The following is a 26,056-nucleotide window of genomic DNA, read 5'->3' on the forward strand; positions in this document are numbered from 1 at the left end:
AGGGTATTTTTGTTCTTACCATTCACTCACTTGAAACTTGAAACTTGCCTAGAGACATCTCTCGTTTTGTTCTTTAGCTTTCAGATGATGATTTAACTCCCCCCCTCCCCCCAACCCTCCATGGGATGTTTGATCTCAGTGTGGAGGAGGCTCTGGCACCAGGTGGCAATCTGGACGCTCCATAGGCATGGCAAGAACTAGGAGAATCCACTGTTGTTGTGTCTACACCCGCAATGTTAAGCTGTGTGGTAGGAAGCAGGAGTGAGTGACGATAGAAAGGACTCCTTTTGTTTTGAGGGCATGTGAACTAGCAAGGAAAATTAAGGCACTTTTTAAAAGGTGATAGAACCCAAAATAATGTGTTTCTTTAATTATTTGGATACTCCTCCAGAAATGCGTTGATTTTCTTAATCCTTCAAGCCATTTTGCAGAGGTAGACTTTCCTCAACAATAGGGAAAAGTGGTGCTAACACCACAGGTCTGGACAGAGGTGCTCCGAGTGGAAGGATAGGCACCTGCAGCTGCAGAAGCTGCATATATCGTTCCTCTCTGTCACTGCTAATAAAGAAACTTTTTTTTTTTGATACAGAGTCTCACTCTGTTGTCTTGGCTAAAGTGCAGTGGCATCACGCTAGCTCACTGCAACCTCAAACCCCTGTGCTCAACCCATCCTCCTGCCTCAGTCTCCTGAGTAGCTGGGACCGCAGGCACTCACCACCACACTTGGCTAATTTTTCTATTTTTAGTAAAGACAGAGTCTCACTCTTGCTCAGGCTGATCTCGAACTCCTGAGCTCAAGCAATCCTCCCACCTCAGCCTCCCAGAGTGCTAGGATCACAGGCGTGAGCCACTGCGACCGGCCCTAGGAATCTTTAACTACTCAGAACAAGTGTCCTTGTTCTGCAGAAATAACAATTTGTTTCATTGTAATTTCCCATTATTGTCCCTTGGCACCAAACAATAGTGCATTCATTCATTTATCAATCATATATTTGCTGAACATCTACCACTCCATGGGCAAGAACTGACCTAGCAGCTTGGAATACAAAGTCAGAAGATGCATTTACTGTCTTCAAGGGGGGGCTTTATCCAATGGGGGTGACAGATAGCTACACTTGGGTTCTAACACAAATGCTCCAGGAAGAGAGGGAGACTCAGGACAGGCATCGCAGGGCTGAAGGTAGCATGTGACTTGGGTCTTCAAAGATGAGCTAGTGAGCCCGCAGGTGCAGAGTAGGAACAGATACTGGAGGCAGAGTGATAGTTCGTGCAAGGCAGTGGGGCATGAAAGAGCCCGGTGTGCACCAAGAAGGACAAATGGTCTGTTGGAACAGACTGTCCGCTGAGGTGTATGTACGCATGTGTGTGTGTTCACACGTGCCTGTGCTTTGGAAGGCTAGAAAGGTGGTAAATAGACTGGATGCCGTGTCTCATTTCTATTTTATCCACAGATAAAAGGAAACCAGTCGAGTTTTTTCAGTCATGCAAATAACATGATTAGGGTTGGTCTTAGTACATCTGTTCTGATGTGAAGAGAGAATTAGAGGGCGTCATTCCAGAGGCCAAGAGACCTGAATCTTGCCTGGACTCTTGCCTGCCAGTCTAGGCGAGAGCGACAAAGGCCCAGATGAAGGGAGGGAGGGTGAGGCTTTAGAGAAAAACAGAGAGCACAAGCCTGAGCAAAAGCGAGACTTGTCTCCACGAGAAATCAGCCAGGCATGGTAGCACCACCTGTAGTCCCACTACTGCTACTAGGGAGGCTGAAGCAGGGGGATCGCTTGAGCCCAGGAGTTTGGGGGTGCAGTGAGCTATGATGACACCAATGCCCTCTAGCCTGGGACAGAGTGAGACTGAAAAAGAGAGAGAGAGAGAGAGAGAGAGAGAGAGAGAGAGAGAGAGAGAGAGAGAGAGAGAGAGAAAGCTGACAGATCTGGTGCCCTATTAGAAGGAAAGTAGAATCTTGAGGCAACTCTTGGGTGGTAGGGCCCATTTACTGAAATAAGGACTACTGGAAAAGGATTTTTTGTTTTTTTAAAATACGAGTAAAGAGGATAAACTTACATTTGCACCAATAAATAATGACATTACTCATGATTTGTAACTTTTTAGCATGGGCTCCCAGGCCGTACTGCTTTCCCTGAAAATCACACAGTATGAATTTCATGACTGTGGCAAAGTGTCCTCATTAAAGATATCCTGCAGTTATTCAAATCCCTTTCTTCCTCCACATACTTTTCCTTCTCCCACAACTGATTCCTGCTACATAAACCCCTCCTTACAGCAAGACACCAATCGGAGTTCACACTGAGGGCAAGCATTGAGCAGTTCTGGGCTCTGGTGCAAGTATGATTTCTATAAAAAGACAGTTAGAAAACAGAGCAATGTTGCCATTTTGCCTTTAATGGAAAAGTGGCTTAGCACTTACAGTAAAAAAAAAAGTCCTTTTTATTTAAAAAACAAAAAAACTCTATCCAGCTTCTAGCAATCACTGTTTGAATTTTCAGAAATACACATACACTTGAAAATCAATAGTCTTTATAAAAATAAACTCTGAATGTGTGATTAAAAAGGGAGAAGCCCAGTCTTTTTAGCTGCATAAATGCATAATGAAAAGGAGCCGAGTCTGTCTGAGAAGGTTCACCCCAGCGCAGAGGGGGCTTTGACTTTGGAAGACAGAGCCTGTTTGAAGCGCCGCTTCAGGTCCTGCATGTTGGGAGAGCGTGGCCGCGGAATGACGGAGGCTCTTCTCCTTTCCCCGCTGAGGCTGTGCAGCTTGCTCACTTCTTTGCAGAGATGCTGAAACACATCACAGACATCTTCGTAGTTTTCACTAGTAGAAATTTCAAGGAACAGGCTGCCCAGCTCATTGGCTAGCTGAATGCCATCATGTGTCTGCACCTGCCGGGCATGCAGAAGGTCCCCCTTGTTGCCCACGATGATGACAGGGGCTTTCGAGTCAGGGTGGACCTTGCGGATGTGCTGGTAAAGGGGCCGGATGGACTGGTAGCTGTCATAGTCTGTGATGGAATAGACGAGCAAGAAGCCTTCTGCCCACTGCACGCATTTGGACAGGGAATCGGCGACCTTGGGGAGGCTGTCTTGGATCTGAGAAAAGATCAGAATGAGATCTGGTCAAGGAAACCCTCCATGAGACAAGTCCAGAATGACATAAAAGTAACCCTTGAAAACATGCTTGCAAAAGAAATCACTAAATATACTTTCCAGGTTCTACCTAGCTTCTGCAGAAGGAGGCTTTTGATGCAGAAAGGGCAAATTCTCAGGCAAACTCCCTGTCTGCCTGGATTATTTTATTGGCTGTTATCAATGCATTATTTTTAAATCCCTGGCTTGACAAGCAGTCTCTGGTGAATTGAGCCTGACTGAAGAATGTCCTCAAACCAGAATGGCTCAACTTTTAGGAAACTAACTCATAATAAACAAAACTTTGAAAGTCAGCCAAGATAAATATCTATTCCCCAAACCCTAAAAATATTCTTAACATGCACTTCTTGAGAATGTTACAGAAACAAATTCCTTTCTCTGGATTCTTCCACAAGACCTTTCCTCCCTAGAAGGGAGTAGCAATTAGTAACTTATTAATCAAGTTACATTCCTGATTGCAATTCCTAACTTGAGGGAACAGCCAGTAACAGAAGCACTTCAGCACTCCTTGCCAGAGAAGACCCTATCCCACCAGAATCCTACCTACTTTGTTTTTTTTTTTTTTAAGTTTGTTTGTTTGTTTTATAGAGACGGGGTCTCCCTCTTGCTCAGGCTGGTCTTGAACTCCTGAGCTCAAGCAATCCTCCCGCCTGGGCCTCCAGAGTGCTAGGATTACAGGTGTGAGCCACCGCGCCCCGCCTTCTTTTTTTTTTTTTTTCTTAATAGGTCCATGGACTGCACTCTGAAAGAAGTGGTGAGACCCGCCAAAGCAGTGATGGCCCACTACGGGGGCAAAGAGGAGTTAAGGTCAGGTGGCTGACAGAGGAAGTGGCTTCTAACCACCCCCTCCCCTTTAGAGGGTTTCTAACCCCCCACCCGTGGACAGCCCACTCCTACATGGAAACACATCACAGCGCCTCCAGGCTTGCTCAGGCCCCCGCGCCCTGCCGGAGCGCCCCGCATTCTGGGTCCCCGGGGTGGTCTGGGCGGGGTGAGCCGTTCCCTCCTGTAGTCCATACCTGGATGCCCCCGGGAGTGTCCTGGATCTGCAGGGATAACTGGTCCCCCTCTACATAGACGAGCCGTGAATACAGTTTGCCTGGAGAATGGAGAGTTCGCTTTTTAAATCCTCACATTCCAATCAGGAAAAGAAAAATTACAAATGCAGGCACAGAAGCAGGGAGCATGAAAGTATTCTAACCTGTGTTGGGTTCATAGTCACCAATGAATCTCTTGGTCAGGAAGCGCACGATCATCGCTGAAAAGGAAATAGGAAAATCAAAGGAAGGAACAGGACGAGACGGTGGAAGCCGGACAGCCCTGGGAACTGGAGGAGCGACACGCCGCGGAACCGCGGCACTGCCCGCCCCGCAAGGCTCCGCAAAGCCCGTGCCCCGCGGTGGCCTCCCGTGAAGGTACGGCTGGAGGGACACTCCCTCCCAGCCCCATTCTCCAACAGGCGCCAACCCTGGCCAGAGCCCGGAGTAAATGCCCCAGGAAAGCACCCAAGGGACGCAGGCCAGGACTGACGGGGGACCCTCCGAGCGCGAGGATGCGAGATGCCACCTGTCCTCCACCCTCCGGCCACCGCCGCCCAGGTGGGAAGCGCCCGCCGCACTCACCGCTCTTGCCCACGCGGCCGGCGCCCAGCACGGCCAGTTTGATGTCCTTGGGCAGGAGGCAGTCCGGGGAGGACTCGGGGATGGGCGCAAGCAGAAAGTGCCCGGACATGCTGAGCGGCCGCATGGAGCGCGCGGGCCTCTCCCGCACCCGGGATCCGCACCCGGGTCAGCTCGCGAGCGGAGCGCGCGGGGACCAGGGGACCGGGACGGCGGCTGCCAGCGGGGCTCTCAAGGCCAGCTGCTTTTAAAGGGCTCGACAGCGGCGGGGACCGTGACGGCCTCCAGCTCCTCCTCTTCCCCGCCCCTTCCCGGGGGCTGGGGCGGGGAGGCGGCAGGCGGGAGCCGCGGGAGTGGAGGGGCGGTCACCGCGGGCGTGCGCCCGCATCACCGTTTGACGCGCTTTGCTAGGAACCTGCGGCTGCGGGGCCCCAGACCTGGAATGCCGCCACCGTCCCTAGAGCGCACGGCGGCCCCTTGGGCAGGCCTCGCCCTGCCGCCGCCTCCGCACCGCAACGGCCCCTTGGGTCACCAGCCCTGTGGTTGAACCTGAGATCCGAGTTATGAACTGGTGGAGGAAAGGCAGAGGAAAAAGAGTAATCGGTTGTATGCTTTTGCAACCATGAGAGGGATAGATTCCTGTCGAATGTTGCTCTTTTTATTCTTTTCAAAAGGTGCTGAAAGGTGACATTAATATGGAAAAAAGGAGGGAGGGAGCAAGAGCCCTGAATTAGTGTCAGAGGAGGTAACTGCAGTCACTGTGACCTGGCTAGGGACAAGTGAAGTCCTCTTGGGGGCAGTAACTGGTTGCGGCTCAGCACCCAAAGCAGCCCCTTCCCCTCCCGCACCAGTTGAGCTGAATTGACTCATTCCTGAACACTCCAGAGCATTCCACTGTCTGCAAGCTCTGGCCCTAGACTGACTCTCCAGCATTAATACTGCCCTGTGTGCTTGAGTCATGCATTTGCTTCATTGCTCAAGATTTACTTCCAAGTGCATGGTGGAGTTTAGGGTGGGGGTGGGAGAGTGGGAGGAAGAGGCTTTTGTTGCATGACAAACCACACAAAACTTAATGGCTTAGAACAACAATCACTTATAGTTGCTCGCATGTCTACAGGTCAGTGGCTGAGCTCTTTGGTGCATCTGCAGAGAGCTTTCAGGTTCTGGTGGGTGGGAGGAGGTTGGCTGCTCCAGGGTGGCCTCACTTGGTCTGGCAGCTGGCTGTCCGCTGCCATGGGGGAGGGCAGTGACAGGGTCCCCTGTCTCATCATCCAGCAGGTGGGCCAGGGCTTGCTCCCGTGGTGGCTGAGCAGAGTTCCACGAGAATGAGTGGAAGCGGACAAGGCTCTTGAGACCTGGGCTCCAAGATGGAACCCATCACTTTTGCTGCATCCTGTCGGCCAAAGCAAGTCATGAGGCCAGCCCAAATTCAGGAGGTATGAAAGGACATTCTACTCCTTTGTGGAAAGAGCAGCAAAGTCACATTTGAAAGTGCTAGGATGCAGAGAGCAGTAGAGGATGAGGTCTATGTTTGCAGTTTACCACACTAATGAAGGTAGCTCCATCCACCCAGTAGCCCAAGCCTGGAGGCCGTCCTTGACTCTAGCCACTCCCTCTCTTCCACATTGGTTAATCACCAAGTTCCATCACTTCACCTGGCTACATTTCTTTGTGTCTCCTCCTCTCTATCCCTACTGCTTTCCTCATTTCTCAAGTGAAGAATCTTCAATTATCTTGAAGTAGACTACAATAGATGGTGATTCAGTTTACGTGTCCCTTCCTTGGGGAAGCTGTCTCCAATCACTGCCATCATCCCCACCACTCCCTTGCAGTTACTCTCAGGGAAACCTCGGCAGCACTGACCTCGACTGTCATTACTTTCTGGTGGAATATTTGTTTCACGTCTGTCTCCAGGAGGGCAGGCACTCTAGCTTGTGTCTCTAGTACCCAGCACGTAGTGGTACCAGGGATGCCAAGGCCCTTAATAAATGTTTGCTCACGGGCTGACTTTCTGAATGAATAAATGTATGAATGCTTTCACTGTATGAACTGGAAAGGGCAGGAGTTGTGTTTATGACCATTGTCCCAATGCCTTGGTTTTGAGAGCAACCTACTCTCAGGAGGAAGTGTCCCAGGAAACATCCTGAGATGAACTCCCATATTTAAGCTGTACAAACTTTTGGCTGTTCACAAAGCAATCTCTTTCCATGAAACTGCAGTTTAACTGGAAAGACTTGAAGCAGGGCACCTTCCTCCCTGACGGAAGAAAAGGCATCATAAAGACAATGTTTAGGGAACACGGGCCAGGAGTCGTGGTGCTGCTCCGGGATGGGCATCTGGGCTGTTGTGTCTCAGATTCTTCACCTCTCCTTGAATTCAGGATGGCTCCTGCAGCATCAAGTTCTCGCCCAAACAGGGAGGGAGGGAAGGACTCTCTTGCTTTGTCTCTTTTATTATGAAATAAAACAGTTCTGACAAGAACTCAGCGGACTTTCCCTTACATCACACTGGCCAGAGCAGAGAAGCTGGGAGAGAGATTATCCAAGAATCTAGCAAAGATGACAGGGATTGCCATGACTAGCTGAGACAATCATGGTTCCTTCCCGAGCTGAACACTTCGCTACCCCCATTCAAAATCGAGAACTAGAAGAGAGAATGACTGTTGGGCAGCAGCCAATGAGACCTGCCACAAACCGCCTTCGCTCTCCTGGTGTTAAAATGCAGCACTTTCAAGGGAAAAGGGAGCCCTTTCTTGGATGAATCTTGAGCATCTCTGTCTCTCCTCACCTCATTCCCTGTTTTACATTCCCTGTCTGGAATAAGACCATTTTAGTTGAAGGTCACCTAATAAGGAAGATTTTGAAGAGTATGCTCTGCCCACTGATAATTATGTTCCATTTTGCATTTACATTGCACCTCTGCTCAGAAGAACTCAAAATGTTATTCCATTCTCCTTGGAAAGGCTCTTTGCACGTACAAATACACAAGATAATCCATGACCTTCTAGTGAAGACAATAGGCTACTGAATTGTAGAATTATAAATAGCCTTGGCTAAATTGTTGTTGCTTGTGTTCTGCTATCTCATTTTAGATTTCTTTGTGTCCAGAGTTATGTAAAATTGTGGTGCAACCAATATAACACAGGCATGCTGAAGAGGTTTTAAAAAAGATAATAGAAATGCGTAGGCATGGATACAGATACACAAATCCGTGGGTGTTTAGAATGAGTGTGAAGGGCAGAATTTGGTAATATGCAAATAATGCCAGACTTGGGAAGTTATTAACTCTTTGCCAGCCAAATAAAAGCTTAAATTTTAGCCCTCAAGCAAAACTTTGCTAAGGCCTCTCCTCTTGTTCGAGAACATCCCTTCCCCCATCCATGGCACAGTGTCAACCATTTTTCTTCTCTATCCTAGGGCCTGGAACGTGTGTTTTCTGCCCCAGAGCCACAGCCTTTCAGGTGCTCTCCAAAGAACAGGAGCCATGCCTGTGCCCTCTACCAGCTCCCCACGTGATTCCAACTCAGCAGTCGGAATTACTGAAAGTCTACTCTCTGCAAGGCTCAGTGACAGTGCTGGTGCAGAACACAAAGAACAGCAGACACTTACTGGGGGACAGCAAAGCACAGACACTTCTGCCTGCCTTCACAGACGTCCCTGCAGTGGAGAAATTAATTAAATTACTGTTGAGTTTACGGACAATTGTGTTCTCAAATAGTATCTTAATGCTCACTTAATCTTAATTCTTAATTAATCCTGTGAAATAGGTAAAGAAACTCTTCTAAATTAACCTTATTTTCTAAAACAATTGGACGACTTCCATTTCTACAAGTTGAGTAACTTACCCAATGTCATAGAGCCATTTAATGGTGGGGCGCCCAAGCCGTCTGATTTCAAATCTTGGCACTTTCCAACAGCGTGGAGGGCAGGATAGAGACTGATGTGGTAAGTGGAAGCCCAGGGCAGGCTGGGGTGCAAGCTCCAACGGAGCTGCCACAGGAGAGTTAGCTCTAACGGGGTGTCAGGGAAAGCTGCAGGGAGGAATGAGCCGGTGTGCAAGCCTGAGTAATATTTGCTAGGTGGAGACCAGGGGAGGGTGAAGGCAAGTCAAGCTGAGGGAACAGCATGTGCAAATTTATGACGGTAAATGGCGAGTTTGGGGAACTATGAGTAGTCTCAAAAGTGAGAATGATGCAGTGGGTGCCCCAAAAGCTTGGGGACCAGACTGTGGATGGCAATGAATGCCATGCTCAAAAATGTATTGGGAGGCTGTGGAAAGCTATTACCCTGTTCTTGTGGAGGATAGCTCTATAGTCTTTCTCCATATCCGAGAGGCATTCGTTCCAGGACATGCTCAGGATACGAAAATCTGAGGATGCTCAAGTTCCTGATATAAAAAAGGGTGTAGTAGCTGCATATAACCTATGCACATCCTTCCAAATGCTTTTTTTTTTTTTTTTTTTGTTAGAGACAGGGTCTTGCTCTGTCACCCAGGCTGGAGTGCAGTATCACAATCATATTGAACTCCTGGGTTCAAGTGATCTTCCTGCCTCAGCCTCCTGTGTAGCTGGGACTATAGGCATGCACCACCATGCTCGACTAATTTTTTTTTTTTCTTTGTGTTTTGTAGAGACAGGGGACAAGTCTCACTTTCTTGTCCAGGCTGTTCTCAAACTCCTGGCCTTAAGCAATCCTGCATCAGCCTCCCAAAGTGCTAGGATTACAGGCCTGAGCCACTGCACCAGGCCCTCCAGAATATTTTAAATCATCTCTAGATTATTTATAATACCTCATATTATGTAAATGTTATGTAAATAGTTGTTATACTGTATTGTTTAGGGAATGACAAGAATCAAAGTCTGTCCATGTTCAGTACAGACACAGTTTTTTTTCCCTCGAATATTTTTGATCTGCTGTTGGTTGAATCCACGGAGGCAGAACCCACAGATCCGGAGAGCTGACTGTACATGCAACAGCTTCAGTGCTAGAAGCTTACAAAGAATAGGATATGCTCTCTGCTCTCAAGAATCTTAAAACTGTTTACTTACTCATCTCCCATGAGCAATTAATTTAATTTAAACCTCTCTTCCTTCTCTGGTGGAACAAAAAAAAAAATCCAAATTGCATCTTCACTTGAGCTAAGTCATCATCTCATTTTACAGAGAGAGTAAAGAGTACCCCATTTCACTTCTTTCCCAATCCAAATGATTTCCATAAATTCCAGTCTTGCTGGAGAAGTATGTATGAGCACATTTTCTCTGTGCCTCTTACATTAGTTAGTGGCTTTGTAAGATGGCCTGAGAGTGGCCCTCACCACACACTTTTGCTGTTTGAAAGGATTCCCAGTGCAGAACCACGGCTGCTTATTCACTGCTCCGTGCACATTTTCCACCTCAGCAGTAACAGCTGCAGATGCTGCCTCACTGTTATTATTCATAACCGAGCAGCTTGTCTAGCAGATCCGTGGAGAAGGTTGTTTGCATGAACGATACCAAATTTTTTTCCCCTTTAAGTGGGGCTGAGGATGAAGAAATGTGCTACAAACACTCATATTCCACGTAATTCAAATCCAGTTTCAAATTATTTCTCTTGTGCTTAAAAAAGAATAAGATAAACCTACCTTGTTTATATCTTAGCAATTTTTATTGCTAAATTTTAGCAATCGTTTATATTATATTTCAGCATTTTTTCCATCCCAGTGCAGTGAAAATGATAATGCTACACTAGTGGGAATATGGAAGACATATAAACCTATGAACTTGAGTGTTTTGTTTGTTTTTGCCACAACATTCAGAGTAAAACTTCAGAAAAGGAGTGTGATGTAGTTTATCCAACCCTTTTTTTTTTTTTTTTTTTTTTGAGACAGAGTCTCACTCTGTTGCCCGGGCTAGAGTGAGTGCCATGGCATCAGCCTAGCTCACAGCAACCTCAAACTCCTGGGCTCAAGCGATCCTTCTGCCTCAGCCTCCCGAGTAGCTGGGACTACAGACATGTGCCACCATGCCCGGCTAATTTTTTCTATATATATTTTTAGTTGGCCATATAATTTATTTCTATTTTTGGTAGAGACAGGGTCTCTCTCTTGCTCAGGCTGGTCTCGAACTCCTGACCTCGAGCGATCCACCCGCCTCGGCCTCCCAGAGTTATCCAACCCTTGAGAGTGATTTCAACTGAACGATAACAGAAGGCCTTGGAAAATACCTGGCTAGATCAGAAGAGATAGAGTCCAACGCTCAAGAAGCCACACAGCCTCACTTACAATCGTAGTTCTTACTAACCTAAAAACAGGGTGAAAAGTTTTATAGGTAGAATATTTTTCTTCGTGTTCACTGACAAGTGTAAGAAAAGAGAATTGGAGAGTGAAGGGTTCACTTATAAATTCAGTCTGTGGTGGTTGCTCATTATTTACAAGGACCTGTATTTCAATGTAGACACAGTTTATCCAAACACAAATATATTTCTCAAAGCTCAGAGGTTTCAACTTAATCCATCTCCCCACTTATAAAACCTTCTAATCTGCAGGACGTCCAGATGGAGCTGCCCGAGAGGGAGATAGGAATGCAGACCTGGAACTTCAGAGAATGTGGGCTCTGCAAGGCCAGGCTCAAGAATACCAGAGAAGTTGAAAAATGTATAATAGATCTGTGGTTCTCACACTTGAACATGCATCTCAATCACCTAGAGGGCTTGTTAAATACAGGGTGCCAGGCCCAACCCCAGAATTTCAGATTCAGTAGGTCTGCATTTTTTTTTCTTTTCTGGGGGGAGGGTCCGCATTTTTAACAAGACCCCAGATGCTGCTGACTCCGCCCACTGGGAGACCATGCTTTGAGAACCCCTGGCTTAGCCAACCTAGGAAGAACTTCCGGAGAAGGAAGAGATTGACAAACGTGGAGCATCAGTGAGGAGCTAGAACGGGCAGAAGGGGGGTGCGGGTCAGGTACGTAGAAGAACCTGAGTGAAGTATGATGGCAGAAGCCTCTGGAAGAGAAAAAAATTGTAGGCTCTGTCAAATATTATGGAGATAAAATTAAATTGGGAAAAGGTCTCTACATTTGTTAATTAACAAGTTTTTGGTAACCTTTAAGAATACAGTCTCATCAGAGTTGTGGAGGCGGAAGCCAAATTTGCAGTGGGCGACCAGGAAATTTGCTGTGAAAGGAAAGAGGAAAGCATAGGAAAGACTGCTTGGTTAATTTGCTGGTTCTCACAATCTGTAGGCTGAAGTCAAGGAACAGCAAATGGAAAGGGTCAAGCATCCAAGGGAGACAAGGCACAGTCAGGTCAGTGAAAAGAGAGCCCTGTCAGTACAAGCTGTCTCCCCTCTTCTCCATTTACGCTCCTCCAATAACTTATTTGCCTTGTTTTATGCAGGTATTCGGGCCTTACTGCTCCTCCCACATTGTCACCTCCTTAAGGAACAGGGCTTTATGGCGTTTGTCTCCTTTCCCCTCCTTACCCAGTGCAGTAGACACCAATAAACATTCCCTTACTTAAATAAGGGAGATCTATAGATACTGGTTGACAAAAACTTGGACCAACCAACAAAATAAAACATATACTGGGTAGTGATAAGTACTATAAAGAATAATAAAGAGATAGAAAATGATGAAGAAAGTTTGTTATTTTGTATAGGATGTTAAGGGGCAGTCTTGATAAAATTCAAGTAGAGGCTAAAAAGAGAAAGAGGACAAGCCATGGGGGTCTATGAAGGAAAAGCATTCCAGACAGAGGAAACACCAAGTGCAAAAGCTCACAGGCAAGAATGTATGTGGCATATCAAAGGCACAGCAAGGAGGCTAGGATAATGAACCTGACTTTGGGGCTGGAAGTGGTACAAGATTAGGTCACAAAGGTAGCCACGGGACAGATAATGTAGGGTTTTGTAGCCAGGGTAATTGTCAGAATATAAATGGTATTATTCAAAGCTGGGGTGCTAAATATCATCTGGAGTATAAAGGTCAGAAAGACAGTCAGATCCAGCAAAGACTACAGAGATGCTGAAGGAAACCAGAAAGTGTTCCAGAAGCTAACTGAAGCCAAACCCAATAATAAAGAAATGTAACATTTTCTCTCACCAAGTTAGCAAAGACTAAATTATCATAATAATCAATGCTGATGAGAATCCTATGAGACAAGCATTTTCATTCATTGGAGGTTAGAGTGCAAACTGGTACAACCCTTTAGGAAGTCAATTCATCAAAATGAATCAAGAATTTGGAAAACACATTATTTTTTAACCCTATATTGTGCTTGTGAGCAAACCTATCTTTAAAGAATTCGAATGATACAGAGATTAGCGTGGCACCTACACAAAGATGACACGCAAATTCATAAAAAAATCATTAAAAAAAGATCAATCTAAAATACCAAAAAATTTTATGCATATAGTATTCTCATTGAGTTTTTTGAAAATGGCTATGCTATATATCAAATGGAAAGTTTTCATTTCCTGAGTATCTGCCCTAAGGATTACAGTCCCCCCAAGCCAGTTCTATTTGTCATCCTTCCTTTTCTCAATGTCCAACTTCACCAGCCCTCCTGAATTGAGGCATGTTATACCCCCATTTTCTTTTTGACAAGTCAAAATTATATTTCACTCCATCATGGTAAAACATGGAATCATAGACCCTAAGTGCACGAAGGACGTCTACAAATCATGTGTTCCAATCCCCTTTACTCATGTAGGTGATCATTTTACAAAAAGTGAGGGTAACAAAACTTGTTGGAGAATGAACAAAGGAATGTTTGAGGTCGACTGATCTTTCCACATCACATGGGAGATTTAACAATCCCAATTATTCACGAGCAAAATGGTTACTAGCCCTTAAAAGACAAAGAAACACTACAGTTTTGTAAAGTCCAAGGGAAAATAAGATTGAGCATATAGAAATGTCTATTCATCTTTTTAAAAGAGTGTTTTTCTTATTAATCCTTTCATTAATTTAAAAAGCATTTATTGAATGCTTACCACATACCAGGCACCACAAGTGCAAGGTTTAATAAGACACAGTTCCTAACCTCAGGTATAGTGGGGAAGACAGAAGTTTATACACTGTCAAGAAGCAAATACATCTGTCACAGAAACAAAGATGTGGAAGGTTTTATTCGATTAACTCAAACCAGAAGTAATCTCTCTGCTCTCTGATTTCAAGCACTTTCTTCATTCTTCTTCTTAAAACACTTGCAACAGTATTGCCTATGAAATAACAATTAAGGTGAGTGTTGAAGGACACACAAGATTTCACTAATAGAACAAAGGATAGTTATTTAAGGCAAAGGAACTACAAAAAACATAATCTTTTCTAACAGTTAAACCATAAAGTAGGAAAACATTAACAGGAAGTAAAAAGGGAAAACAATTTAGTAGGAACCAGATTACAAAAGATCACATATGTGATATCACAGGTGTTTGTACATGTCCAATCTCATCAGATTACACACATTAATCATACCTCAACCAAGCATGGTTTTCCAGACGTTGTGTGGCATCACCACCCATCCATCAGCACATGCAGAAACTTATTGTAGTCATTAGGTCTCCACAATGGAGAGTCAAACAGCACCATCGTTAAAAGAACTCTTTGGCATGAGAGGATCATGGGTTCAAGTCCCAGCTCTGCCACTTTCTGGCAGTGTGAACACTGACTAGTTATTTTTCCTTCTTGAGTCTTTTATCTCACTCATAAAACATGGTAGTCCCCATGTCTCAATGCTGTCATGAGGATAAAACAGACCAAGTGGTCAAAAAATATTAGGAGTATAATCATCAATCCATTAACAGAGCTCAACTTTTTGAAGTATGGCCTCTCAATTCTATAAACAGTAGTCAGGGAAAGAATGCACCATCTCCTCCCCACCAGCCTCCCAAGAAAGAGTGGGTCATACATATCCTTAAAAACTAACAGGAGTTTTAAGCTAGCTGGAGAGCAATGACTTAATTTTGAACTTTCAAAATACTCCTGACTGGCAGTTGTGGAGAAAACTTGCAAAGTTCTCAATTAGCAGATTATGAAATAAAAGCCTTCAGTAACTGAATACTCACCGTATGACACCAGTGCTTTATAAGTGGTCCCATCTAATCCTCCTAATCACCCTTTAAGGGGGGCACTTTTATTACCCTCTTTTCAGGTAAGAAAACTCAGTCACATAGGTTAAGCAACTAGCAATATAGTAACAGCATGAGTAAATGGGGAACCTGGAAGCTGCTATAATAAAGGGAGAAATGAAAGCGTGATTAAAGGAACAGATAGGTAGAAGGGATGGATGTGAAGGATATTTAGGATAAAAAAGAAGACAATTTAAAAATACGTGAAATGAGCAGCCAGGTGCCGTGGCTCATGCCTGTAATCCTAGCACTCTGGGAGGCCGAGGTGGGTGGATAGCTCGAGGTCAGGAGTTCGAGACTAGCCTGAGCAAGAGTGAGACCCCATCTCTACTAAAAAAATAGAAAGAAATTATCTGGCCAACTAAAAATATATATAGAAAAAATTAGCCGGGCATGGTGGCATATTCCTGTAGTCCCAGCTACTCGGGAGGCTGAGGCAGTAGGATCGCTTAAGCTGAGGAGTCTGAGGTTGCTGTGAGCTAGGCTGACGCCACGGCACTCACTCTAGCCTGGGCAACAAAGCGAGACTGTCTCAAAAAAAAAAAAAAAAACATGAAACGATATGTAACAGTTTAAGATGACTTCAACTGGGCATATTTTTGTTTGTGCCACAAACTTCAAAAGGAAAATACAGAACAGGAATAGTAGCTGATGCAATAACATTGCTTTTCGTGGTCATAGTGAGAAATGGATAAATTTCCCACTGACCAATACAATCATGTTTAAATGCAACCCTCTACTACTAGAATGTGAATCCTCAGGGGCAGTTAGTAACTACCACTAATTATGTTAGCTGTTCAATGAGACCCAAATTCAGGTTTGCTGGACTCCAAAGCAGTACCTGGTACTCACTTCATTAGAGCAAGCTCAAGGCTACCAATGAGGCTCTTTTCCCCTTTCAGGAGTGGGGAACCTGCGGCCCCAAGGCCTTATGTGGCCTTCTGGATCCTTGAGTGTGGCCTCTTAACTGAATCCAAATTTTACAAAACAAATCCCTTCATTAAAAGGATTTGTTCTGAGAAGTTTGGATGGGGTTGAGGAGCTGCACTTGGGGATCTGAGGGGCAAATTGTGGCCTTCGGGCTGCTGGTTTCCCACTAATGCCCAGTAGAAGAAGATCAGTGAGGACATTGTCTCAAAGACCAAGGTTAGGGTCACAGTTAATGGTTTTCAAAAAGGAGGAAAAAGCACACTTGATTAAGTCAAGGTTTCCATTTCAAGTAAACTGATGCTAGCATTTGGTCATGTACCCCTCCAAAATTCATGTTTAAACTTAATCCCCATTGTGGGGGTATTGAGAGCTAGAACTTCAGGGGAAGTGAAGGCCAAACCCTCATGAATGGATTAGTGCCTTATAAAACAGCTGGAGGGAACTAGCAGAGGCCCCTCCCATCTGAGGGAAAAGGGATGAATGCTCACATTGGATGGGAAGATACAGCAACTAGGAACCACCTTGGAAACACAAACCAGGCCCTTATCAGATGCCAAACCTGCCAGTCGTCCCTTGATCTTGAGACTTCCCAGCCTCCAGAAACATGAGAAATAAATTTCTATCATTTACCCAGGTCTGTGGTAATTTGTTATAGCAGGATAAATGGCCTATGACGAACGCCATCACACTACTGTTTTCTGAGCCCTGTTTCAAGCAATTCTGAACTGGTATGTAATTCAGAGAATAGGGTGCTCTACACAATCCACTTTTAAGTAGTAGGCTTCAAAGGCAAACTCCACATCCTTAAACTCTAGCTATTCAAATTGTTATACAATTTGAGAACCAACTTTCCTCAAGCATACCTGTAACAGAATAACCTTTCCACTTATTTTTATTGTACAATAAGCCACCTCATACGTTTCAAGATGACACACACCAAATTTGCATAATAAAGGCATTATACAATGAATGAATTAGGACACAATTAAAATGTGCTTTAAGTATTTTTTGGGGGAGGGGGCCATCGCACTTCTACACAATGAAGAGAAACATTTTTAGAGTCTAGCGGCTTTTATTAGGTTTGTCTCTTATGCCATGAACTCACAGGGCATAGGTTCCAGCAAGGCTCAAGGTCCTTTTCTTACGCTTCTTACAAAGTGTGCCATGCATGGATCCGGTCCCAGCACCTCAGGCTCCTCTCCACTGCTTCTCACAAAGTGTGAGACAGCTATTATGCCATGAATTCATAGGGAATAGGTTCCAGCAGCTCGGGCTCCTTTCCATTGGTTCTCACAAAGTGTGCTTCTCTGGGTGGAGCAGGCTATTAAAGAAAAAAGGGAATAAACTAATTACGTAAAATATTAAAATTCAACTTTAAAGTGCTCCCAGACCAATGAAATTAGACTCAATTCTTAAACTTCATACAAGCAGAAATATCAGGGACCAAGTTTCAAAAGTTTGTCAGGGCTGGCTGGGCGAGGTGGCTCATGCCTGTAATCCTAGCACTCTGGGAGGACGGGGCGGGAGGATCGCTTGACCGCCTCTGCAGGATTGCTTGAGCTCAGGAGTTCGAGACTAGCCTAAGCAAGAGTGAGACCCCCGTCTCAACCAAAAAGAAAAGGAAGAAAAAAAAAAAACCCAGCCAAGCATTGCGGCACATGAGCCTACAGTCCCAGCTACCAGGGAGGCAGAGGCAGGATGCTGCAGATCCCAAGAGTCAGAGTGAGTCTCTGTCTCAGCAAAAACAAACCAGGCAACTGAGCACCCCTCCTTAAAACCCCCTACCCCCTTCATATAAAAAAAAAAAATGTTAAATTAAGAAACTGTTAGGTCAAGTTCTCACCTGGCGCTTCAGCTGAACCCAGGTACCTTTCTCTTTGGCTTCCTTCTTTTTCTGATCATTTTCCTTCACACGTTTCAGGAAGCTATCTCGGCTCTTAGAGTGCTTAATGTGCTCAATACGCACATTAATCCTCTTGGCAAGAATCTTGCCCCTGGAGAGAGCAGCAATTCTTTTAAGTGCTTCATCAAAAATATAACAAAAATGCAAAAAACTGTTTTGGCAGTATCACTTATTAAATAAATCATGAACCTTTTGACCAGATAGGAGAAATCAACAAAGTGGTGGCTTGATTACTTAATTTATGATCAATTATTAATCTTACTGGAAGAGGCCTTGAGAACATTCCTACTTTTAAGCTCTGTTCTGATAAGGTGATACCCTTCAAAACAACAGTACTTTAACTAAAACCAGATCACTAATAAAATTTAAATCTTATTAAATTTTTTATAATATCAAAACCGCTTAATATTATATTGTCTAAGACTTTGCAATAAGTCTATTTCCATTTGTTTCCTTTGACAGGATACAAGACAAACACCAGTTTGCCTGAGTTTTAAAAGGATATTTCCTTTACCCCACTTGAATGACCAATAAAGACATAAGTCCAATTGGTAAAGTGAAAAGGGGGTACCGAGGATACCAACTAGCCACAAAGAACTACAACATTACTTACTTAACTTGTTTGTTTACAACAATTCCAACAGCATGCTGGGTAACATTGTAGACTCTTCCAGTTTTACCGTGGTAACACTTGTGGGGCATGCCTTTTTGAACAGTACCCATTCCCTATTAAGGAGACAAATGTATATTAGCATTTCCCATTCCTTTTAAACTCTTTTATTAAACTAAGATATTCTAAGATTTCTTTTAAATGCCAACTCATGAGCTTTCAGAGCCGGTGAAATGTGTTTTTCACTTTGCTTCAAGCAATCAAAAAGACAATCATCATTAAGCTCTAGAGTGCCAGGATACACTGAACTTCCATACTAAATTAAATTCAACTTCTCTAACTTTGGTAGTGTTACTTTCCCAATGTTATAATTTACCTTGATGTCTACAATATCACCTTTCTTGTAGATTCGCATGTATGTGGCCAAAGGAACAACTCCTGCAAAATAAAAAAATTTGGTTTAGTCAGTATCAAAGTCTAGAGCGAAAGAAATGCAACTAGCTTTCAACACATTCAACACCTTTGACAGTTACGTACATTTTAAAATCTTGTTAATGGACAATTTCTCCTGAAAGCAAAATCAGTCTACTAAATCACACATCTCTATCCAAAGTTTAATCCTGCACTGATATTTAGTTACAAAACTACTATATTAAATTTCTGCTTGATGTATTAATAAAACACAAATGTGTGCTACGCTTGCTCTCAAGGTTAGACCTACTTACCATGTTTTCTAAAAGGCCTAGAGAACATGTATCGGGTACCTCTCCTCTTTCCCTTTGTGTTCGTCATTTTGGCGATTTACTGAAACCAGAAAGTGTGACAGTCAAATACAAGTGAAAATTACCATTTGTTCCTTTAAACAGAAAGCCAGTAATTTTACATGTTTGCATTTCAGTAGCAATGTGAGAATTAGTGCACAATTGGGGAACAATCTAAAAAGCTGAATCACCAATTATTTCTTTTAAAAGGCAAAAAACCCATCATTTTACCAAGTAAGCTTGTGGCCTAAACTGCCAAAGTGCTTTTGGATATGAGAATCCAAACCACGATGTATTTCCTATTAGTACATAAAAACACAACAGGACTTCTACCACCCTATATCTGTAAAACCCAGTCTAGAATGCCAAGGGCACTGGGATTATCAACTAGATGGTAATTTATTGGAGAACAGAGTAAAACTCAGTCTTACATTTTTATGTGGTATATTAAATCTCTTTTCTTATCAACCAAATTTTCTGATAGTGAATCATCTATTTAACTGTCAAAAATCTCTCAACTCACTTCAAACCTATTTACTAAGAGATATACATAGGATAGAAGGAGGGGAACTCAGACTTTATAATCATCGACCTAAAAGACATACTTGCTGGGAGACCCACGTTTAAGCTCTCATCTTCATCTGTAAAATGGAGTCAACACTTTTATAACTGAAGTAATGTCCACAAAGAACTTAGCAATTCTTGGCACATGTAAAGTTCTCGATAGTAACTAGCAGCTAATTATCATCTAAAAGTTCACCTACAGGCACTCAGAACTTAACATCTCCTGTGTTTCCCAAAAGGTCCAAACAATTATTTTGATAGCTCTCTGGTAATCCAAGGGCAAAAGTGCCATTCCTGGCCATTATAGGTCCTACCTTTAAGGCAAAATATACCATTCATGCCTAACTTGTTGAGCTTTCTAACATAAATTGCTCTCTTAGGTTTTTTTTTCTCAATTAGTTTTAAAGAATGACTACCACAATATCTTATTCATAAAATTTGTGTGGCAAGAAGACATAAGAATGTTTTAACTAGGCCACCAAAACCAAACTATTGTTATAATGGACACACACTTTACTTTAAAAAGACAACTAAGCAAATGTTAAGTATCAGGTACCCTGTTCTAATTATCAAAGTTTCTCCATTTGTATTAAGCTCATAAACTTGTGTTAAGTTTGTAAACAAGGAGTGATGCTCTGCAGATTCGAGTCACTTTGCAGAAGTGGCAGACCAGTAATGTCCAGGCTCCTTCACTAGACCCATCTTCCTGAATTAAAAAAAAAAAAGAAAAAAAAAATTTTCTGTCTAGACCCCATACCAGTAAAACTGAATACGTTTTTCAAAACAATTCTTAATGGGGGAAGAAATGACCCTTTAGAATCTATACCCGTACCAAAAAATATGCCAACTAGGATTCACCATGGGGGTGCAACCTGCAGTTTGCTCAACTCTGGTAGCTGGCTGTTAATACCCAAACTAGACAAAAAGAAAAGAAACTACAACTAAGTGTTCATTAAGTAACTTATTCCCTGAACTTCTAAACCAGATACGCAGCTGTTCCCGAGTTCCTTTACTCAAGTAACACATGCTGCCCTAGAGTTCGCAAAACAACTACCTCCTCCTGGAGAACGCTGGTGGCACAACCTTAAAGCTTATTCTCCCTTTGCTCAATCGGCATCCGGGGGCAAAATTAAAAACCACTCCTACTCCCCCTAAGTCCCTACCCGACAACATCACAAGGTTAGGGGTTAAAAAACCACAGTGAAAGGAGTTGCAAAGGCATCAGACCATGCGACACCACACAGCTTAACCGAGAGATCCACCCACGATACCAGGGCTGAAGCCATGGGGACAGGAGACGAAAATGAAGTCTTTTTCAAATTAACCCTAGTAGCCTCACCCCCGGTGACTCGGCCTCGTCTTTCCGTGTCCCCCTGCAGAGACGCGACATCGCAGTCCGGCCCTCAGGCCCGACCCAGCGCACGCTGTTCGCTGTCTGGCAGGACATGGTTCGTTCCACCCTCCCACTCCAGCAGGCCCCAGACAGATTAGACAGCCTCTCTACGGCCCCCATGCACAACCTCAGCAGCCACAAGGCTGCGGGTCAAGTGTGCCGAACGCCGGGCACCGGGAGCCACGCGCAGCCCCTACCTGGAAGATGGCGGCTCCGGCCGAAAGGAAGGAGGCGGGGCCGCCGCGCTCGCCTTACAAGGGCCTGCGGGCTGCCCGCGGCGCCGCCTGAAGGAAAGAGACTGGCGCTGCCAGCTGGAAAGGGACTCTTTTCTGGGAAAGAGGATTGTCCTGGAGAACAAGAAGAGTCTGTGAGGATACTTTCCTTTCCTGAGAAAGTGAGGCACTCAGCCACCATAAGGGGACATTTGTTTCGTGTCAGACAGCCTGGAGAGGGGCCTTCAAGAGCGCCAAACAGGATGCCGACGTCCCGAGCGTGCCGACGTCCTTCCTTGCGTCTCCGCTTACGCCGGAAGTGGGCGTGCCTGAGTAGCTGGGACTACAGGCATGCACTGCAGTGCTCAGCTGATTTTTTTTGTTTCTATTTTTAGTTGCCCGGCTAATTTTTTTCTATTTTCTAGTAGAAACAGGGGTCTCGAACTTCTGACCTCAAGCAGTCCTTCCAACTTGGCCTCCCGGAGTGCTAGGATACAGGCGGGAGCTACCACCCCTGACCTGTACATTGCTCTTACTTAGTGTAAATAACTGAACACCAGTTATTATACATGTAATATACATGTACATTTGCATGTATGTATGCACATGTACATCCGTGTGTGTATATATGTATGTAGATACAAATAGACTGGGAAAGAGTTTTTTTAAATGTGTACTAAAATGCACAGATCAGAAGTGAACAATTGGGTGATTTTTACAAAAGTACATAGCTTTGTAACCAACACCCCCAACAAAGATCAGAACATTGCCATCCAGCCCCCTGGAAAGTTCCCTAATACTTTCTAGTTTATCTCCTCCCCTACCAGAACCATACACTATTCTCATTTCTATAAGTTAGTTTTGCATATTCTTAGATTTGATATAAATGGTACCATACAGTCATACGGTTATGTTCTCTTTTTCTTGTCTGGGTCTGTTCAGTTTAATTTTTTTTTTTTCTTAGAGACAGGGTCTCTGTTTGTCACCCAAGGTGTAGTGCAGTGGTGTAATCACAGTTCACCACAGCCTCAAACTCCTGAGCTCAAGCAATGCTCCCAACTCAGCCTCCTAAGTAGCTGAGACCACAGGCATGCACCACCACACCCAGCAAATTTTTTAAAAAACTTTTTTATAGAGATGAGGTCTCTATGTTGCCCAGGCTGGTCACAAACTCCTGGCTGCAAGCAATCCTCCAACCTCAGTCTCCCAAAGTGCTGGACTGCAGGCAGGTGCCACTATGCCCAGCTCAGCTTAATGTTTTTGAGAGTCAATCGTGTTGAACCGCTGGACTCAGTGGTTCACGCCTGTGATTACTTAGGAGGCTAAGACAGGAGTATCTCGCTTGAGCTCAGGAGTTTGAGGCTGCAGTGAACTGTGATTGCACCACTGCACTACACCTTGGGCAACAGAGGGAGGCCTTGTCCTTAAAAACACACACACACACACACACAAACCATGTTGCACATAGCTGCTACTATCAGTAGTTTCAATTCTTTTTATTACTACGGAGTCTTCCACTGGATGAATATGCCACAATTTGTTTTTCTGTTCTCCTCTTGATGGAAATTTAAGTTGTTTACAATTTTTTTGCACTTGAATAAAGCTACCATAAATATTATTGTGCACATTTTTTCATTTATTTGGAGTAAATATCTAGGAGTTTCATTCCTTAATCATAAGGTTGATACATGTCTAACTTTGTAAAATGTTGCAAAGGACTCTCCAAAGCGAACCCCCATTTTATTTATTTATAGTTTTTCTCTCAAGAAGGTAAGGCATTCATTTTTACCACAGGCTTTCAAAATAGGTTTGTCACTGGCTCCATTGTACAGGTCAGAAAACCAAAGTGGTTTCCTGGGTCTCTAATGGTCAGTTTGTCTCTAGTTTGAGATCATTAATGTAAAGAGAATAAGAAAATGGTTGTAACTTTAAAAGAAATGTGAAGTAAATTAAATGCAGAAAGTAGGAAAACTCAAAATTCAGTCCATATTTATGAGCATCTAGATAAAATCAGATACTGTAGTAAGTGATGAGACTATAAAGATGAATAAAACATGATCCTTGCCCTCAAGGAATCCGCGGAGTCTGATGGGAGAGAAGGGTGAGCCCACTACAATATTGCAAGTGGTACATTGGAGGGCACCAAGTCTGCGTGATGGGGCAGCTCTGTGGAGGAAACCACTGCACCTAGATTGGAGGAAGGGGGTGGGGAGAGAGAAGAACCTCTGAACAAAAAAGGAAGCGTCATAGAGGAGGTTTAACTTCTTAGAAGAGTAGCTCTTTGACCACAGCACAAATAGGGTATTTTAGGCAGAGGGAACAGCTTATACAAAGGCATAGAGATGGATAACAACTCTAAGAACTTGTAGAAATGAAAGTCGTCCAATTGTTTTAGAAAATAAGGTTAACAAATGAACAGGGATATGGCTTACTAACATAAAGGACATTTATAATTTTGTACTAGGCTTGAGTAAAATATTATAAACAAGACACAACTTTAGGGGTTATTAACCTAAATTTACATCTCTGGGGTTTTTTGTTGTTGTTGTTTGTTTTTTGGAGAAAGGGTTTGGCTCTTTCTCCATGGCCAGAATACAATGGAGTCATCACAGCTCACTGCAACCTCAGACTTCTGGGCTCAAGGGATCCTCCTGCCTCAGCCTCCCAAGAAGCTGGGACTACAGCTGCGTGCCACCATACCCGGCTAATTTTTCTATTTTTTGTGGAGACAGGGTCTCACTCTTGCTCAGGCTGGCCCCGAATTCTTGACCTCAAGCTATCCTCCCCCCTGGGCCTCCCAGAGTGCTAGGATTACAGGTGTGAGCCACCATACCTCTCCTTCTGTATTTCTGTTGTGTTTTCTCCTATGAAGGGATTTCAACAAAGTATATGTTTTGTTTTATTTTGGCTTCAGAAGACATTGGCAATTTAACTCCAGCAGGACAAATTTTCCAAGCTAGGAGGAAACATGGTTCTGTCTTTCAGGTGTGAGGCTCTAGTTGGGCACCCCATTTGAGTGTCTCACCTCTCATGCCCTTTGTCCTGGTAGATTGTCAGGAGAACAATTTCAGATAAGAACTGATTAGGAATTTCTAGTATATAATGAGAATTCTTGTCTGTAGAAAAATGTCACTGTAATGACAGCTAAAGTAATGAGGGGTAGAAATACTATGAATAATTGAAAAACATTTCATGAAGAATAATTATATAAAATAATTAATCTTTTTCCATCAAACTTTGATCTGAGATTCTGAGAAGCAGCAAAATGAACAAAACAAAATATATTTTTTAATCAAGCAAGGCCAAGATTATGCTCTTCCAAAATCTGATTCTCTACCTGAAAACAGTGAGGTATAAATTGGCTTGTAACCATGTGATCTGACATTCAAATCAAATCTTAACCCCTCAGCCCAGGTCCTCATTGTCTACCTCCAGATTTTTCTGTTCCCAAATCCTGCTTTGTGGTTCCAGCTTTGAAAATGTCTTCAACTGCCCTAGACTGTAAGGCCAGTGCAACTGGAGACAGAACCTAATCAAATACCAGAACTACTCAGACAGGAAATGTGTTGAAGCGATGAGGACAGTTGGAGAAGTCTGAAGTGGTTTACGGAGGCCCAGTTACATTTAAGGATAAAACACAATTTGGAAATGTGGCCACAGATACAATGTTAGACCTTTGAAGTAGGGGGAAGCACCCAGTAGATTCTTAGGACTTGCAATGAATTCAAGATCAGTTGGTCAGGTGGAGTCAACAATGTTCACACCTAATAATTATGTTAGTTTTTCCAGGTAACATCATCACCTGGAGCTGTGCATGTATCTTCCTGACAAAGTTATTTTTTGTATTTGTAAAGAAGAAAGGAAGAGGTTCAACCTCTGATCCACACACTTGCTTCATGATGATTGAGATGAGGGCTGACGAGCACATTGAACTTCTGTTATCAGCCCCAATTGATTATTGATTATGGCTACACACACCTGAGTTGAGAAGGTTCTAAGACTAATTTCAGGCTCACTGAAAATTAAAGATTATTAATACCTGATGTGCTCACTGGGAAGGAAAGCACTTCTACGTACTGTATTTTTCTCATCTATGATTTAGAAAACTGGCAGAAGAAGAAATGCTTTTACTTCCTTGCCTCTCAGAGAGGCAGGGGCCTGCACAGAAATGGAAACTGGCTAGGAGATGGCATGGGGAACATGGCTTGTATGGGGTACTCTGGAAGAACGGGGTCTCTATATCAAAGCTAGTAGGAAAGAAGATATCTTTTTCTACACTGGGAAAAAAGCAAGAGTTTTGGAGCCAGACAGACTAGCTTCCGACTCTGTTCTGTTACTTCCTCTAAGCTTCTGGTTTTTTGCCTTTAAAATGGAGGCACAAATCCAAGAGGGACTTGGATTTATAATACCACATGAGATAATGAATGTAGAACATCTTTTCCATTTTGCCAGTACCTGGCACCTGGTAGCTACAAAGCACATCATCTTTCTTTCTCTCCTCTACAGCTTCTCTTCTCCTGGTCCAGGTGTTCTCAAAGTCTGGTCTGTGGGGCCCTGGGTGTCTCTGAGACTCTTGCAGGGATCTGGGAGATCAAAACTATTTTTATAATCATGCTAAGAAATTATTCACCTTTAATTTCCACCGTTGCGTACAAATCTTTTTAATGTGTGATGTGTGGCAAAGTGGGAACTATGCATATGGCATTTGCGCTTCCTAATCAGTAGGATGGTTGCCTGGAGGAAAAGCACTTTGCTGTTGTTTGAGTTGAGAGCTGAACTAGCCATCACTTTATTC

At 43.7% G+C, this 26,056-nt stretch overlaps 2 protein-coding genes and 2 non-coding genes across 6 annotated transcripts; all 4 read right to left on the reverse strand.

Annotated features, from left to right (window-relative positions):
* Positions 1–2,451: 2,451 nt before the first annotated feature.
* On the reverse strand, positions 2,452–5,002 carry RASL11A (RAS like family 11 member A). Its single transcript, XM_045566864.1, has 4 exons — positions 4,785–5,002; positions 4,364–4,420; positions 4,182–4,261; positions 2,452–3,105 (listed from the first exon to the last, which is right to left on the reverse strand). The coding sequence occupies exons 1-4, from the start codon at positions 4,906–4,908 to the stop codon at positions 2,638–2,640; spliced, it is 729 nt and encodes a 242-aa protein (XP_045422820.1). The 5' UTR covers positions 4,909–5,002; the 3' UTR covers positions 2,452–2,637.
* Positions 5,003–16,870: 11,868 nt separating this feature from the next.
* On the reverse strand, positions 16,871–21,530 carry RPL21 (ribosomal protein L21). 3 transcript variants are annotated; one of them, XM_045566865.1, is made up of 6 exons: positions 21,247–21,530; positions 19,057–19,135; positions 18,708–18,769; positions 18,335–18,447; positions 17,662–17,812; positions 16,871–17,139 (listed from the first exon to the last, which is right to left on the reverse strand). In XM_045566865.1, exons 2-6 carry the CDS (start codon positions 19,121–19,123, stop codon positions 17,050–17,052), a joined length of 483 nt encoding a protein of 160 aa, XP_045422821.1. In that variant the 5' UTR covers positions 19,124–19,135; positions 21,247–21,530; the 3' UTR covers positions 16,871–17,049. The 3 variants fall into 3 exon arrangements, with proteins under 3 accessions (XP_045422821.1, XP_045422824.1, XP_045422822.1); XM_045566868.1 differs by lacking the exon at positions 21,247–21,530 and adding an exon at positions 20,213–20,232; XM_045566866.1 differs by lacking the exon at positions 21,247–21,530 and adding an exon at positions 19,698–19,719.
* Positions 18,166–18,291, reverse strand: LOC123649572. Its single transcript, XR_006739072.1, has one exon. It is a non-coding gene; the product is annotated as a small nucleolar RNA SNORA27 (small nucleolar RNA).
* LOC123649562 lies at positions 18,546–18,616 on the reverse strand. The gene has a single exon (XR_006739062.1). It is a non-coding gene; the product is annotated as a small nucleolar RNA SNORD102 (small nucleolar RNA).
* Positions 21,531–26,056: the final 4,526 nt, after the last annotated feature.

This window comes from Lemur catta, chromosome 13 (genome assembly GCF_020740605.2).
Source record: "Lemur catta isolate mLemCat1 chromosome 13, mLemCat1.pri, whole genome shotgun sequence".
In the NCBI taxonomy this organism is placed as follows: Eukaryota; Metazoa; Chordata; class Mammalia; order Primates; family Lemuridae; genus Lemur; species Lemur catta.